The sequence below is a fragment of the Haliotis rubra genome, unplaced genomic scaffold, assembly GCF_003918875.1.
Source record: "Haliotis rubra isolate DU_JTF1 unplaced genomic scaffold, ASM391887v1 Scf172, whole genome shotgun sequence".
Lineage (NCBI taxonomy): Eukaryota > Metazoa > Mollusca > Gastropoda > Lepetellida > Haliotidae > Haliotis > Haliotis rubra.
Genome location: NW_025765692.1, coordinates 1,562 through 15,892, shown reverse-complemented (window position 1 = coordinate 15,892; position 14,331 = coordinate 1,562). Strand labels below are relative to the sequence as shown.

The 14,331-nt window shown below is 40.8% G+C and overlaps 2 protein-coding genes across 3 annotated transcripts in view; one reads left to right on the top strand and one right to left on the bottom strand.

Moving 5' to 3' along the window:
- Window positions 1–6,908, bottom strand: part of LOC124272707 (exocyst complex component 1-like) — a 32,220-nt gene extending 25,312 nt beyond the window's left edge. For both annotated transcript variants that reach the window (XM_046707891.1, XM_046707892.1), the window contains exons 1-8: window positions 6,821–6,908; window positions 5,886–6,026; window positions 5,404–5,537; window positions 4,858–4,953; window positions 3,617–3,680; window positions 3,112–3,308; window positions 2,395–2,520; window positions 1,319–1,420 (exon numbers count right to left, since the gene is read on the bottom strand). In XM_046707891.1, the coding sequence (XP_046563847.1) occupies window positions 1,319–1,420; window positions 2,395–2,520; window positions 3,112–3,308; window positions 3,617–3,680; window positions 4,858–4,953; window positions 5,404–5,537; window positions 5,886–6,009 (843 nt within the window). In that variant the 5' untranslated portion in view covers window positions 6,010–6,026; window positions 6,821–6,908. The remainder of the gene's footprint in view (window positions 1–1,318; window positions 1,421–2,394; window positions 2,521–3,111; window positions 3,309–3,616; window positions 3,681–4,857; window positions 4,954–5,403; window positions 5,538–5,885; window positions 6,027–6,820) is intronic.
- A 45-nt stretch (window positions 6,909–6,953) lies between these two features.
- On the top strand, window positions 6,954–12,728 carry LOC124272706. Its single transcript, XM_046707890.1, has 7 exons — window positions 6,954–7,387; window positions 8,790–8,869; window positions 9,713–9,822; window positions 9,986–10,058; window positions 10,670–10,749; window positions 11,320–11,398; window positions 11,654–12,728. The coding sequence occupies exons 1-7, from the start codon at window positions 7,092–7,094 to the stop codon at window positions 11,833–11,835; spliced, it is 900 nt and encodes a 299-aa protein (XP_046563846.1). The 5' UTR covers window positions 6,954–7,091; the 3' UTR covers window positions 11,836–12,728.
- The last annotated feature ends 1,603 nt before the right edge of the window (window positions 12,729–14,331 follow it).

Below are 14,331 nucleotides of genomic sequence, written 5' to 3'. Positions count from 1 at the left end.
CTACTGTCGACTACCTAACTCAGCAGTGTTCATGTGTACCATGGCAGTCTGTAAATAACCAGAGACATAGACTACCTTAACTATACTCTCCAGACAGGCTATACAAGCTATACACACTACCATATTCTCCAGACAGGCTATACAAGCTATACACACCACCATACTCTCCAGACAGGCTATACAAGCTATACACACTACCATATTCTCCAGACAGGCTATACAAGCTATACACACTACCATATTCTCCAGACAGGCTATACAAGCTATACACACTACCATATTCTCCAGACAGGCTATACAAGCTATACACACTACCATATTCTACACATACAAGCTATACACCCCACCATACTCTCCAGACAGGCTATACAAGCTATACACACTACCATATTCTCCAGACAGGCTATACAAGCTATACACACCACCATATTCTCCTCATTGACAGGCTATACAAGCTATACACACTGCCATACAGACAGGATATACAAGCTATACACACCACCATACTCTCCAGACAGGCTATACAAGCTCTACACACCACCATTCTCCAGACAGGCTATACAAGCTACACACCATTATACCCCTCCAGACAGGCTATATATAAGTTATACACACTACCATACTCTCCAGACAGGCTATACAAGCTATACACACCACCATATTCTCTCCAGACAGGCTATACAAGCTATACACACTACCATACTCTCCAGACAGGCTATACAAGCTATACACACTACCATACTCTCCAGACAGGCTATACAAGCTATACACACCACATATACCCTCCAGACAGGCTATACAAGCTATACACACCACTATACCCTCCAGACAGGCTATACAAGCTATACACACCACTATATTCTCCAGAGAGGCTATACAAGCTATGCACACCACTATACCCTCCAGACAGGCTATACAAGCTAACACACACCACTATACCCTCCAGACAGGCTATACAAGCTATACACACCACTATACCCTCCAGACAGGCTATACAAGCTATACACACCACTATACCCTCCAGACAGGCTATACACATACACACCACTATACCCCCCAGACAGGCTATACAAGCTATACACACCACTATACCCTCCAGACAGGCTATACAAGCTATACACACCACTATACCCTCCAGACAGGCTATACAAGCTATACACACCACTATACCCTCCAGACAGGCTATACAAGCTATACACACCACTATACCCTCCAGACAGGCTATACAAGCTATACACACCACTATACTCTCCAGACAGGCTATACAAGCTATACACACCACTATACCCTCCAGACAGGCTATACAAGCTATACACACCACCACTTTCTCCAGTTCCTCCAGCAGCTGCTGATGGTTGATGTTCCTGATCTTCACCAGCATGTCCTTGTCCCGCATCACCTCCATCTGCTCCTTCACATTCTGCAACATCAACCAATCCCAGCTGGTTCTTCAGGAAGGGTATTTATTTATGTATAGATAAATTTGAGAAGAATTTCTTACAACTGGCACTTCTGAATAAATGCTGTACAAGTAATGAAGCCATAATATATGTCCATAAACAATCTGTTCTCTTGCATAATTTATTATACAATCATGGAGATGAATAGGAGATCATCACCATCAGTCTGTTCCAGGAAATCATTATCACGTGATATTTGCTTTCTGCAACATGGTTACATTATCAGCAAGCACTGACTGACTGAGTTTGGTTTTACGCCGCTTTTAGCAATATTCCAGCAACATCACGGCAGGGGACACCAGAAATGGGCTTCACACATTGTACCCATGTGGGGATTCGAAACCCGGGTCTTCGGCGTGACGAGCCATATCAGCAAGCATAAAATGAGAACTGCATCTATAGTTCATTAGCATGCTGGTATTTCTACACCTACCAATGCAACAAATACGGTGAGAACAGTTAATATTAGCTGCACATCAAATAATTCCTTGACTTTTGTCTCTGTGTCTGACTGACATAGATGAGTGGGAGAGGTGCTTTTTCATTTAGTTATACATGACACACCAGCTTCCAGTGGGACTGACTGAGTTTGGTTTTACGCCGTTTTAGCAATATTCCAGCAACATCACGGCGGGGGACACCAGAAATGGGCGTCACAAATTGTACCCATGTGGGGAATCGAACCCGGGCCTTCGGCGTGACGAGCCAACGCTTTAACCACTAGGCTACCCCACCGCCCCCTTCCAGTGGGAAGATACCATCGTGTTATGTAGGTACGTAGAACTACTAGATGTTTACTTTGGTGAGTCCATGAGTATGGTGCACGAAGACTTATTATACGGAAAACTTTGGAATTTAAAATTCATTCGTTAAACAGCCTCCCACATGTTTGAAATGTTCCTGCCTACAGTATCTTGTATGGTACAGAGCCTACCAGCAGTATGTTGTCATACGAGTCCAGCTTGCGCTCTATCCGCTCGGCCTGTTGGATTCCCTCGTCAAGCAGCCTCATCAGATTGAGCACTTGGTCCTCCGACCCCATGATGGAGTGGATGTTGGCCTAGGGGAGGGAAACGGATGTAGATATAATTATGTCGTCAAGATATTTGTCAAATGACATTTTTCAAATGTCTTCATATACAGCCAATTCATAACTTACAAATATGTGCACTTTATCTGAAACTTGTTGTGCAAGTGGAAATAAGGATTAGTTTGTTGTTTCATGCAACACTCCAGCTATATGTTGGAGGTCTGTTAGTAACTGAGTCTGGACCAGACACTCTAGCAGTCAACAGCATGGATTACAGTTGGGATATGACTGACTGAGTTTGGTTTTATGACGCTTTTAGCAATATTCCAGCAACATCACGGCGGGGGACACCAGAAATGGGCTTCACACATTGTACCCATGTGGGGATTCAAACCCGAGTCTTCAGCGTGACGAGCCAACGCTTTAACCACTAGGCTACCCCACCGCCCCAGTTGGGATATGATGACAGAGAACACACTCACATAACATAACTGATGCATTCATTGTTAACCCAATAACCCAATTTGAAAAATGTTGAAATTTAGGAATTCTGTCATCAGCTATAGATCTGGAGCTGAATATTTTCCTCTAAACCCTTAAATAGAAACGTGTTGACCTCACCCCATCCAGGACGGACAGCTGTCTGGAGAGCTGGTCAGTGAAGGTCTCTGCGTTGCTGATGGCCACCTTGCACTCGGACATGAGGAGCTCTAGGTCGGACTCCTCCTTGGAGGACAGAGCCTGATAGTCCTCGTCCTCAATGGAGATGTCGTCCCCACCCTCAGACTTCTGGTTCTGGTCATGAGGGGCGGTGATGTCTGCAGAAGTAAAGGCAGTAAAACTGAGGTCTCATTCAATAAGTGAACATCAAAATTCTCATCGCATCAAAATAACTACTAGGAAAGCCATATCAGTATCCCATTCCATTGCACAACACTTTAGCAATTAAAGTTAACATAAGCTATATCGCTTGAGTGAAAAATAAGTTTAAGTACCAGCATATATCCTAGCCATTTAGAAATGAATGCAATCATTACAGTGCTTGGCCCAGAAGAATAATGCTCACACGTGGTACCACAGTGCATCAGTTCTACAATGAATCAACCTACTCCTGTTAATGGCGTACCTTCAAGCAGTCCTGGTGGGACATTGACAAACTCTGGCTTCTGTATCAGATATCGCTGACTCAGCTGAAATAGGAATATTCATAAGAGTGAGTGAGTTTAGTTTTACGCTGCTTTTAACAATATTCCTGCAATATCATGGCAGGGGGCAATAGAAACGGGCTTCATACAGTGTACCCATGTGGAGAATCAAACCTGGGCCTTCAAAAAACGAACTTTTTAACCACTAGGCTACTCCACCGCCCCAATATTCACAGGAGGGTCAAGGAATAATCAATCTTTTTTAAAATTAGGGCTGGAGTGATGCACTATGTCACGATACGATACATATCGCGATATTTTACCTGTGATACGATATGTATCACAATACATACACCTTGAAAGAATGACACAGTATTAAGATTTAAAATGATTTATTTCAAGGTATTTGTGTATAACAATAGCACTATTGTAATAAACAAACAAGTAACTCTATCATACTTGCATATTTTTCTCTAAATAAGTACTGTTAACATGTTTAAGATAATACTGTTTTGAAAAAAAGTCATGTATCATTTTGTATCGATACACCAGTCGACGATACGATAGCTGTATCAAACTTAAATTATCTAGATGTATCGGTGCATCAGTGAATTGTCCCAGCATAAAACCTAACAGGAGATGTCAACTTAAGAGTTGAAGCAATTAGGAATACTATAACTGGAATTATTGGTGTCTATAACAGATTGTTTTCCTCACAAATGAGTCACCTCACCATCTGCATGATGTACAAATTTCAGAATAATAACTTATCTTTTAAATTTCATTGGATGAACAAACTCACCACCAAAACTGAATGAAGTGATGATCAATTATGTACAGCTGTGTATGTTACAATGCATTTACTGACTGTTTGGTGAAATAAATTGCAATGATTTCATCAAAATCAAGAATCTCTGCAAAACCCACAAGACCCAGCTGTTAAATGTTTCCCCTGCTACTGTGGCTGTGGTACTGTGATACTGTGGTACTGTGATACTGTGGTACTGTGGAACTGTGATACTGTGGCTGTGGTACTGTGATACTGTGGTACTGTGGCTGTGGTACTGTGATACTGTGGTACTGTGGCTGTGGTACTGTGATACTTTGGTGAAATAAACTGCAATGATTTCATCAAAATCAAGAACCTCTGCAAAACCCACAAGACCCAGGTGTTAAATTTATTTCCCTGCTACTGCGGCTGTCGTACTGTGTCATTACGTACCCTCCACAAGCAGGCAATAAATGACTCCTTTTCATCTATGCTGCTGGCCACCCACTTATACAGCTTCTCAAAGTTCAGGTCAAATTCAGCGGTCTCCTGAAATAGATATCAGTCATCTAGAGGATGATCAGTTATCACACAGAATCAGAACAATTGTTTTAAACATACTAACATGTGTATGTATGAACAAATTCAGATGCATAAGTTGTGGTGACTCTAAAGGCAAAGACTTTACAATATAATTGTTCACATATAATTTCTCCCAAAAGAGTGAAATGACATGACATCACAAGAATATTAATCTTAAGTTTAAATATTCTACTGAACAAAAGATACCATCTAACATGTTTGAATATCAGCAAGTTGTGGTTTGGAGGCAAACTTATCACTTGTTAATTAGAATTTTTTAGTGCATAAAATGCATAGTAGCTATCATTTACTACAAAGAAAGAGATATACTTATAATAATTATAACATCATATTTCATGATGTATAAGCAATTGTATTCCCAGCAGAAAGCAGTGCTTTTCCAAATGAGATCCTTACTTTGTTGGCATTCTTCCCATCAACCACCTTGAGGTCTCTGAGGAGCCATGACAGCTTCTTCTTGTACGACTCTCCTCTGTCAGCCTTCTTCACCTGATACACACGGGCCTGCACAGGGCTCTCTGTGGTGTTCACTGAAATCAACATACACTGCAGGAACAAACTCTATCACATTAGACAGAAACCAAACAATGGAACATGTCCACACTTATGTTGTGGAATCTATTACAAAATATGTTGTTTAGTGAATCTAAGAACATAAATGTCTGAATGAAAAAATTCAGTCAAAACAGTGGACTAAGTTAGTCTGAAAACACCTCGACTAGTACAATTACTGACTCACAGTTTCAATGTATTTAACAAACATTTAGGTCAAGCTGAAAGTTTTAGAATGACTCCAAAGCATCATTCTCATTATGGATCACAGACATTTCCATGATCTGTCAATCACTGATCTGTATCTCTGATCATCTACAACTTACAGACAGCACAGAGGAAACTCCCTTTCTTTTTCTTTGGGGCTTTAAACACGTAAATCAGCCCAATCAACCGTTCATCATTTGGAAGGAAAAGGTCACGGTTCAGTGTGTGTTTAATGGCTGCCATTGTCAGGTGTCATCAACCTGCATCAGAACAAACATGGTTTATATCAGGATAATACCATATGTTTCATACAATTCATCAGAAATCTAAAATATAGTCGTCTGAAAATATTTTAGCAAAGAGTCAATTCATCATTTGTTTTTCTTTTCTATCTTGCTTAGTAACATTAAGACCACACCAAAGACATAAGCCATAAAAATCATCAAACCACTGCAACACAAGAAACCCATTCTTGTGTCTCGAAGGAACATGACTGCATCATATTTGCCAACGGTACGTATACAAATGGTATGTACACATTGATAAATAAAAACCATTTTCTCTATATCCGAGCTTACATTTAAAGCTTGCATAACACTGCACCAAAAATCCAAATAGTGAATAAATGTTGTTTTATACAAGACTGTAGAAAACACCTAATTTACCTCAGGAAAACAAACCTAAACTTTGGGCCAAGGCAAATAAGATAGACACGACTGTCGCCGAATGATCGTTTCTGTTAAAATATTAAACAGATTGAGAGTAATGGCAGTACACGGTAGCCCTGCTCTGATCACATTAAGACACCATTATAACAGAACCTGTACGTTGTTTTCATAAATTCATGTTGGACAATGAATCTTGTTTAAAGTACGATACTCCACTCAGTGCATTGCACTGTCAATAGTGTCATCCGAACTTGCAGACGATTTTTCAAGTGTATGCGTAATTGTTATCCTATCATTCGGTCTCGCTGCATGACAAATGCGAAAAACAATACCTACAATTCAACATGTTGAACATTAAATATCGTCATGTAAGCGACCAAACTTACTCATTTCTCATCGATAATCCGGAACAAACATGATTAATAATGTTCTCAATCTAATGCGGAAGCAGGATTACTCCCCTTTCAGTGTTCGATGCGCACGCACCATACACTTTCGCGTACCTGCTTCCTTCCGATCGTTGCCTGGCGATTGTAAACAAATCGTATTGAAGAGCGGTTAGTTGGTCATTGTTTGAACCAACCAGCCGTGATCTTGTCTGTGGAGTGGATCACATTACGGGTTTAACGAGAGACATTTGACAGATACTGACTGACAATGGCGACGGGGCATATTCTGCCCGGCTATGGGGACCCAGTCTCAAGACTGAGGCGCGTGAATTCGACGGGGTACCCCCTTGACAGTAACACTCTGCTGCAGATGGAGGCTAATTACAAACTCAGGGACCTTGATTTCGACAGAATTCGGGCACAGGCGCGTCATATGTGGTCGAGGAGGGATAGGGAACCGACAACCTACAACCACTTCCATTCAGGCCAGGAACTGCCTCCAGAGGAACAGACAAGATCCAGACCTACATCGCCAACAAGGAGGAACAAGCCGCATCCACCGTCGTAAGTCTACTAACATTTACTGCTAAAGAAATATGCCATGAAATAATTGTTGATGGGTTCGACTCGACAGTACCATTTGGTGTCTGTGCTGTGTAAAGGTGACAAAGATCCTGAGCTGACACTTAACATTAGGCCTAGGATCACTCGAAAACTCTTTGGTGCATTCCTCTATTTAATCTGCAGGTAATTATAGCATTAATAAAAGTATTAAATGATCATAATCACAATCAAGATATGAATATAGCACTAGTAATTAGTTAACTAAGATTAACTGTTCGCAATCGCTTTTGGAGACTATAAAACATAATTGTTATTGGAATTAGGTAAATTTTGAAATTCTCTGGTTAAGCGGCGGCAGAGTGTTCCATAGTAAAGGATATGCTCATGCTAAAACAGCGATCTTCAGAGTTATTGGTCTGTAATGCGTGAACTCAGATTTATATTTTGAATTAAAAGGACTGATCAATGACAGTCCTAAATAAATAACTCTTTCAGAAGTAGCCCCGAAATGGTAAGTCGTTATCAATAGATGTGTCGCAACTCGTGTTCTTCCAATATCTAGATGCCAATCAAAGACAACGCTTGTTTATTTAACCATGAAGAAATGGAGTTATATTAAGTTTCAACCTATAACTGTACGTGAGAGGTGTGTATTTCTAGATAGCGCCCAGTGCGTGTTGATATTACCTGTATTATATTCACGTGAAGTCGTCCCCTGAGTTAATCTTCTATCACTGGTGTTAACACACACAGACTCTGTTCGGCTGCCTGATAAGTAGGGTGATACCGTTGTTAGAACACTCGAGGGATTAGCAAATAGTACAGAGGGTATATTATGGCTAATATATCTTGCCCCCGATCAGAATGAGAATGACACACAACGTCTGTGATAGGTAGAGCCTTGAAACCCCACACAGCCGATCATGCTGTACCGGAATCTCGCATGTGTACGACTGTACATCTAGTGCCAGAGTACATACGTGTATACGAAGTGGTGTAATTTTTAGAAGTTCATGAGTTGACTACATAGAAAATGATAATAACATGAAGTAGCATGAATACTTACTTATTCGGCTTACCTTCGGTTTGAGAGTATTTGTATCCCTTTGGTATTGATACCCTATGGTTAACCTTGTTGAATTTAAAATGAAAACTGTAGCTGACTCTTTACACCCTAATAAACTCAAACTTACATTAATTATGGCAATCGAAGTATGGGAGGGTGACGCCTCATATGAATAAGGTAATGTAGTGATTTGTGGTAGTATTGGTACTTTTTTATATAGACTTTCGCAATTTATTCAAGCCTCTATTCAGAAAGTTGTATTGAAGTGGGGATGTAATACTGTCATATATCTTATGTCCATGCATATTATAACTTGAGTTTACTTTACTGTTGCAGAGTTTTCCTCACCAACCGACTCCATTACATTGAAGGCTACCACAACCCGGACACGACGCTGGGGAAACAGTGCTACAGAAGTAAGCTGCCATTAACACGTCATTACCGTATGGTGTCAGTAAACGTGTGGTGCTATTAACATACGGTGTCTTTAACGTACGGCGTCAATAATCTGTGGTGTCATTAACATATGATGTCATTAACATGTGGTGCCATTACGTGTGGTGCATTAACTTGTGGTGCCATTGACGTGTGGCGTCACTAACGTATGATGTCATTAACGTGTGGTGCTATCAACTTACGGTGTCATTGACGTGTGGCGTCACTAACGTATGATGTCATTAACATGTGGTGCCATTGACGTGTGGCGTCACTAACGTATGATGTCATTAACATGTGATGCCATTAACGTGTGGCGTCAATAATGTATGATGTCATTAACATGTGGTGCCATTAACGTGTGGCGTCACTAACGTATCATGTCATTAACATGTGGTGCCATTGACGTGTGGCGTCAATAACGTATGATGTCATTAACGTGCGGTGCTATTAATTTACGGCATCATTAACGTACGGCGTCACTAACGTATGATGTCATTAATGTGTGGTGTCATTAAGGTAGGTATCATAAACGCGTGTTGTCATTTACATGTAGTGTCATTAACGTATTCCACGGTACTGTGTGGCATATACATGTACATCTTTTACAAAATTAACATATGTTTAATACAAAGTAACGTCGACATTAGCTTAAATAACCACGTGTCAAGGCATTGATGTTGCCTAACAGCCTTCGATAAATGGCTATCGAAACGTATTTCATGGTGTTTCAATGGTTTTTAATTTGTTTTTATAATTAAGTAACAGATGCTGCAGATATGTTTACATTCAAATGCGTTTCAGTCGTACAATGTGTGTTGCAGTCGACGCTAGTCTCCCGCCGGAAGAGCAGTATCAACGACGTCAGACACGGCGTAAATACGTCGCCGACCGCCCATCCACGTCACTGATCAACACATACAAGGATCAATATGTACGTACATGCCAGCCAGGGTGTGTAATAGTCTATTCTGAATCATTTTCACATTTTGTGGTTTCGCCTGTTGTGATCTCTGCCAGCGCCTTAAACTCTTTGCTGTTGAGTGTTCCATGAGCAAGTCTGTTAATTTCTACGACCCCATCACTCTATCCCACAGGGAATGAAGAATTTCCTGGATCCCGTTACCGCCCAGGGAGCGGAGGCGTGGCTCAAGATAGCGGATGATAAAGGTGGGATATAAATTGTTATATACTATCACCTACGTTTGTAACGAACACGCATATACCGAACTGACGGATATAACGAACTACTTTCTAGTCCAACCCACTTGCTGTAGGTTTTGGTTGTATCAGGAACGCAACAGTAAAGTAAACCCAGTTTGTAATATACACGGAATTAAAGTATTCTAATCTCTTTCAATAACATACCGAACTGAAATTAGTGGTCCCTCAGAGTTCGTTATAACCGATGTTTATTGTATTACTCATGCTTTGATTACTGACTGTCAGTAATCTGATACAAAGTAATCGGCGATGTTCCAATGACCATCATGTCTTGTTCGTCCTCTATCCAGTATTTGGTGATATTGAAGCCACTCTGCAATTGTGGTCAACACCATTTAATATCATATATACGTCAAGCTATTCCACACGATTCCCTGAAGGTCGTAAGAGGCTTATGACTTGGTTTATGTTATCGTATACGAGTTGCGTAGATTCATGCTGATTACGTCAATCACAGTTTTGTCTGATACATGTTCAATTCCGTGCGGCATTAAACACCAAAACTAATCACACATTAAAACAACTTCGTATTTGACTTTGGTTCGGTGTGTTGACAGACAAGGATGACGTCATGATGGCGGTACAGGGAAACCGTCAACAGGAAGTCTTGCAGGCGAACAGAGACGCCCTCAGACAGGTAGCACTGTACTTATATCTGTGTGTACTTGTAGTATCTGTGAATGTCATACATTGATAGAATTTCACTGCTGAAAAATGGAAACAGTTCCAGTGGCTTTAAATTCAGCCCATGATTGATCAGTACTGAGTTGCATAATTGCAGGTGTATGTAGGTGTGTGACATTTCACGGTGACACTTCTGTAATTAATGCTGAACGGGTTTAAACGGTACTCCCTTGGCAGACAATCTGATCCAGAGTTGTACATGTATGTCTGCCTATACCCGTGCTCACAGGTTTTACAACTCTTGACATATGTTACGTGATTTTTCAACCCTGTTTCATAGTAGATAAGGTAGTGTAGTGGTGAAGGCGTTATGCTATTATACAGAATACTAGTGTTCGATTCTGCAGGTGGGTACAATGTGTGAAGCCCATTTCTGGTGTCTCCCGCCGCGATATTGCTGGAATATTGCTAAAAGCAGCGCAATACCCCACTCACTAACACTCCACGATGTTCTACGTTATTTGTATTCCATGTTGATATATATCACGTAAGCGCATTCTACGTTAATCTACCAATGTTGCAGCCATCACCGTCCATGGCCCCACGACCCAACACAGCCTACCCGTCACTCAACAGGTTCCTGAAGTACGCCGGAGCCACGGGTATGGTGTTCGGACAGACTGACAAGTCACTGATCAGAGAACAAAAAAGAGTCATCATTTTTCTAAAATTCCCTTTTACAATTATAGTTACATATGTACTGCAACTTCATCCCAAGATATATGCTTAAAATTACATATTGCAACGCGTACATTCATTTTTAGTAATCCGTGAAAACGTGATTTCTGTCAAAACTTCAGCTGCACAGAAAACAACAGCCTGCCTATAAATGTATGTAGAAAAACCTTTCATTTCAGAATCTAGCTCAATGGCTCCTCTTCTGAGACCTCCACACGCTATCATTGGCTACAGCGGGGACATGAGGTCACGTGATATCGAGACGACTAGACGAGTGCGGGTATTGGCTGATTCTGGTCGCGGTGACTTCCTGCTGCATCCTGATTGGCCACCAACCCTACCCCATCATCGAGTACCTTGACCGCAGGGAATCTCCTGTCTAGACCTTACTGCTGACTTGTAGATAAAATTGTTCAGTTTGTTGAAAGCAATGACAAGTAGTGACATGACTAGAATACTTATGAACCCCCAACGTGCGTTGTAGAATAGTTCCAGGAAGCCTGTATCAGAATTGTAAACCCAGTTTGTGCCCAATCCGTCTTAGACAGACTCCCAGTCAGAACGAACCGCATGTATCAAAGACCTTGATGAACCAAAGACACCATTGTTGGTAGATATTTAGATTTCATTTTATGAGAATACAATTCTCGTACATTTGAAATAGACAATACAGCATTATACTTCCTCACATCTATATTGACAAACCAAGAGTGTTTTAATACATTTACACGTACGTTTCTTTGTTCTTTGATGAGCAAGCCAAAGTGTTTTATGTGATCGTAGGAGAGGTACTATTGTACATTTATACACTGCTTTGTGTATGCCTTGTTCGATATGTAAGCGTGTATACAGGTAACGCCGAACTTTAAATCTTAGTCATAGTGTAAGCATATACTGTGGAACTGTCTGACCAAATTATGAAGTCTGCTGCAGGACAATGTGTGTCACACGTAAGGTCCTCATTGTCACGCTCCCGAAACATGACAGTTTGGCCTTTCACCTTCAATCAGCTGAGCGCCCATGCTTCTTCCGGAAGTGATGGAAACACACCACGTTAAGTCCTGTTGTTTGTTGTTACTAATACACCAGGCAACGACCCGAGCAGTGTGTGTTGTGTAGATATACCCGGATATGTACAAGAACGCGTATACTCTATTTAGGTATATGCTAAGGCATTATGGTAATAATACACCCAGCATTACTGTACTTACTCCAGTATTACTTACTCCATGAGTATTTTGTAGTTAATACCTTGAACCCATTAGGGCTGGGACGGGTACTCGGGTACTCGAATCCGGGTCGGGTACACCTGGAATCGAGTCCTATTTCTAGGAATCGAGTACCCGGAAAGGGAGAGAACTCTGTAATGACAAGGGCAGATAATAACTTGTCTTTTTCATAATTGACGTAACACACATTTACAACATTAGTATTGTCCGAAGGTTATTATTAACGACTGTAATTTATCTACGCATGAGCGGCGGGAACGAAAAGTTCTGTGTTTTAACGAGGAATGTAAGTAATGCTGATACTCTTTATATTGGTTAAATAGACGAAAAGTAATTAGCCTAAGATCTGTTTTAATGTCTTATTGCCAACCTTTCAAGTTTCTATAATAATCTCTGTCAACCCGTGATTGAATATTCAGACAGTTGACAGAAGCGCTGTATTCCTTACATTTCCGGGTACTCGATTCCGATTCGGGTAAGCACATGCGGGTACTCGATTCCATTTATTCCTACCCGTCCCAGCCCTAGAACCCATGTATTATTGCTTCCCCTTGTCATACAATGGTGATGATGGCTGACGAAGATATCACTATGACCACCGACAAGACCCAAACACTATTTTGCCAAAATGAATTCACAGAAATATTCTGTTGATGCGAGCTTTTTTTAAAAATAGAAGTATGTTTTGTAATACCCTTTTAAAATGGTGTCTTCTTCGTTTTATTGAATAAAGGATATGAAAGATTATGAAACGTGTTAGATTTCGTTTTCAAATTTAAAACGTCAACGCTTGAGAATAAAGGTTACTTGTTTCGGTTGTCTGCCGAAACAGGGGCCATAGGGAATATGAAAGGTAAATGGCGCTGACAAGTATATGAAAGGAGAACTGAAAATGAGTGATGATGCCTCCTAATAGACTAAGGCTTAGTCTCTGAATATATATAATTTTGATAGTAACAAAGAAGCCCATTTATATTGAAAAAGAGTCCTAGGGAGACCAGAGATTCAGAACCTGAGGAAATCTAGACTTGCTTTATGTAGAGATTTAACACTGCAGAGAGGGTTTGGCAGCAGGGAAAATACTGTGGTTCAGGAACAGTGAGACAGACTACCATCCACAAAGTTACATATGCTCGACGCCGCACAAACCATGGCAGTAGTAGTCATGTATGGACTACTGAAAATTAGTGATGACACCAGGTGTTCATGGAATGGTAAGCATGTCCTGCATTGTCATGTCCTGTCATTCACACAATTGGCATAATGGAGTAAGTATTTATTGCCAAACGTACTCCATCCGCCCCCCTCCTTTACCATATGACGGCGGAATGTAAACAAACCAGACAATCAAGTATTTAAACCACAAAATGCAGTTACACGGTAGTACATTTATGGGTATATACGTCTAGTGATGTTGTGGTTCTAAAAAATGCCCATTTCTTTCATGACACCCATATTCTACATGTTAGAATACTTATCTTCATGAGGGTTGCAGATAAGTATGTGTTACTGCTGTCAGGGTTCCAAATTGTATCCTCAAGTTGTTCATGGATACAAAATTAAAGGAGCTGTCCAGCGGTAATGAACAATTCTGAAAACACCAAGGCAACAATATCACCGGAGTTGGG

Excerpts from the sequence above, each read along its gene's own strand:
- LOC124272706 (XM_046707890.1), top strand. The coding sequence starts at position 7,092 with ATGGCGACGGGGCATATTCTGCCCGGCTATGGGGACCCAGTCTCAAGA. Across the intron at positions 7,388-8,789 it reads AACAAGCCGCATCCACCGTC|AGTTTTCCTCACCAACCGAC; the intron begins GTAAGTCTACTA and ends TTACTGTTGCAG. Across the intron at positions 11,399-11,653 it reads GAAGTACGCCGGAGCCACGG|AATCTAGCTCAATGGCTCCT; the intron begins GTATGGTGTTCG and ends CTTTCATTTCAG.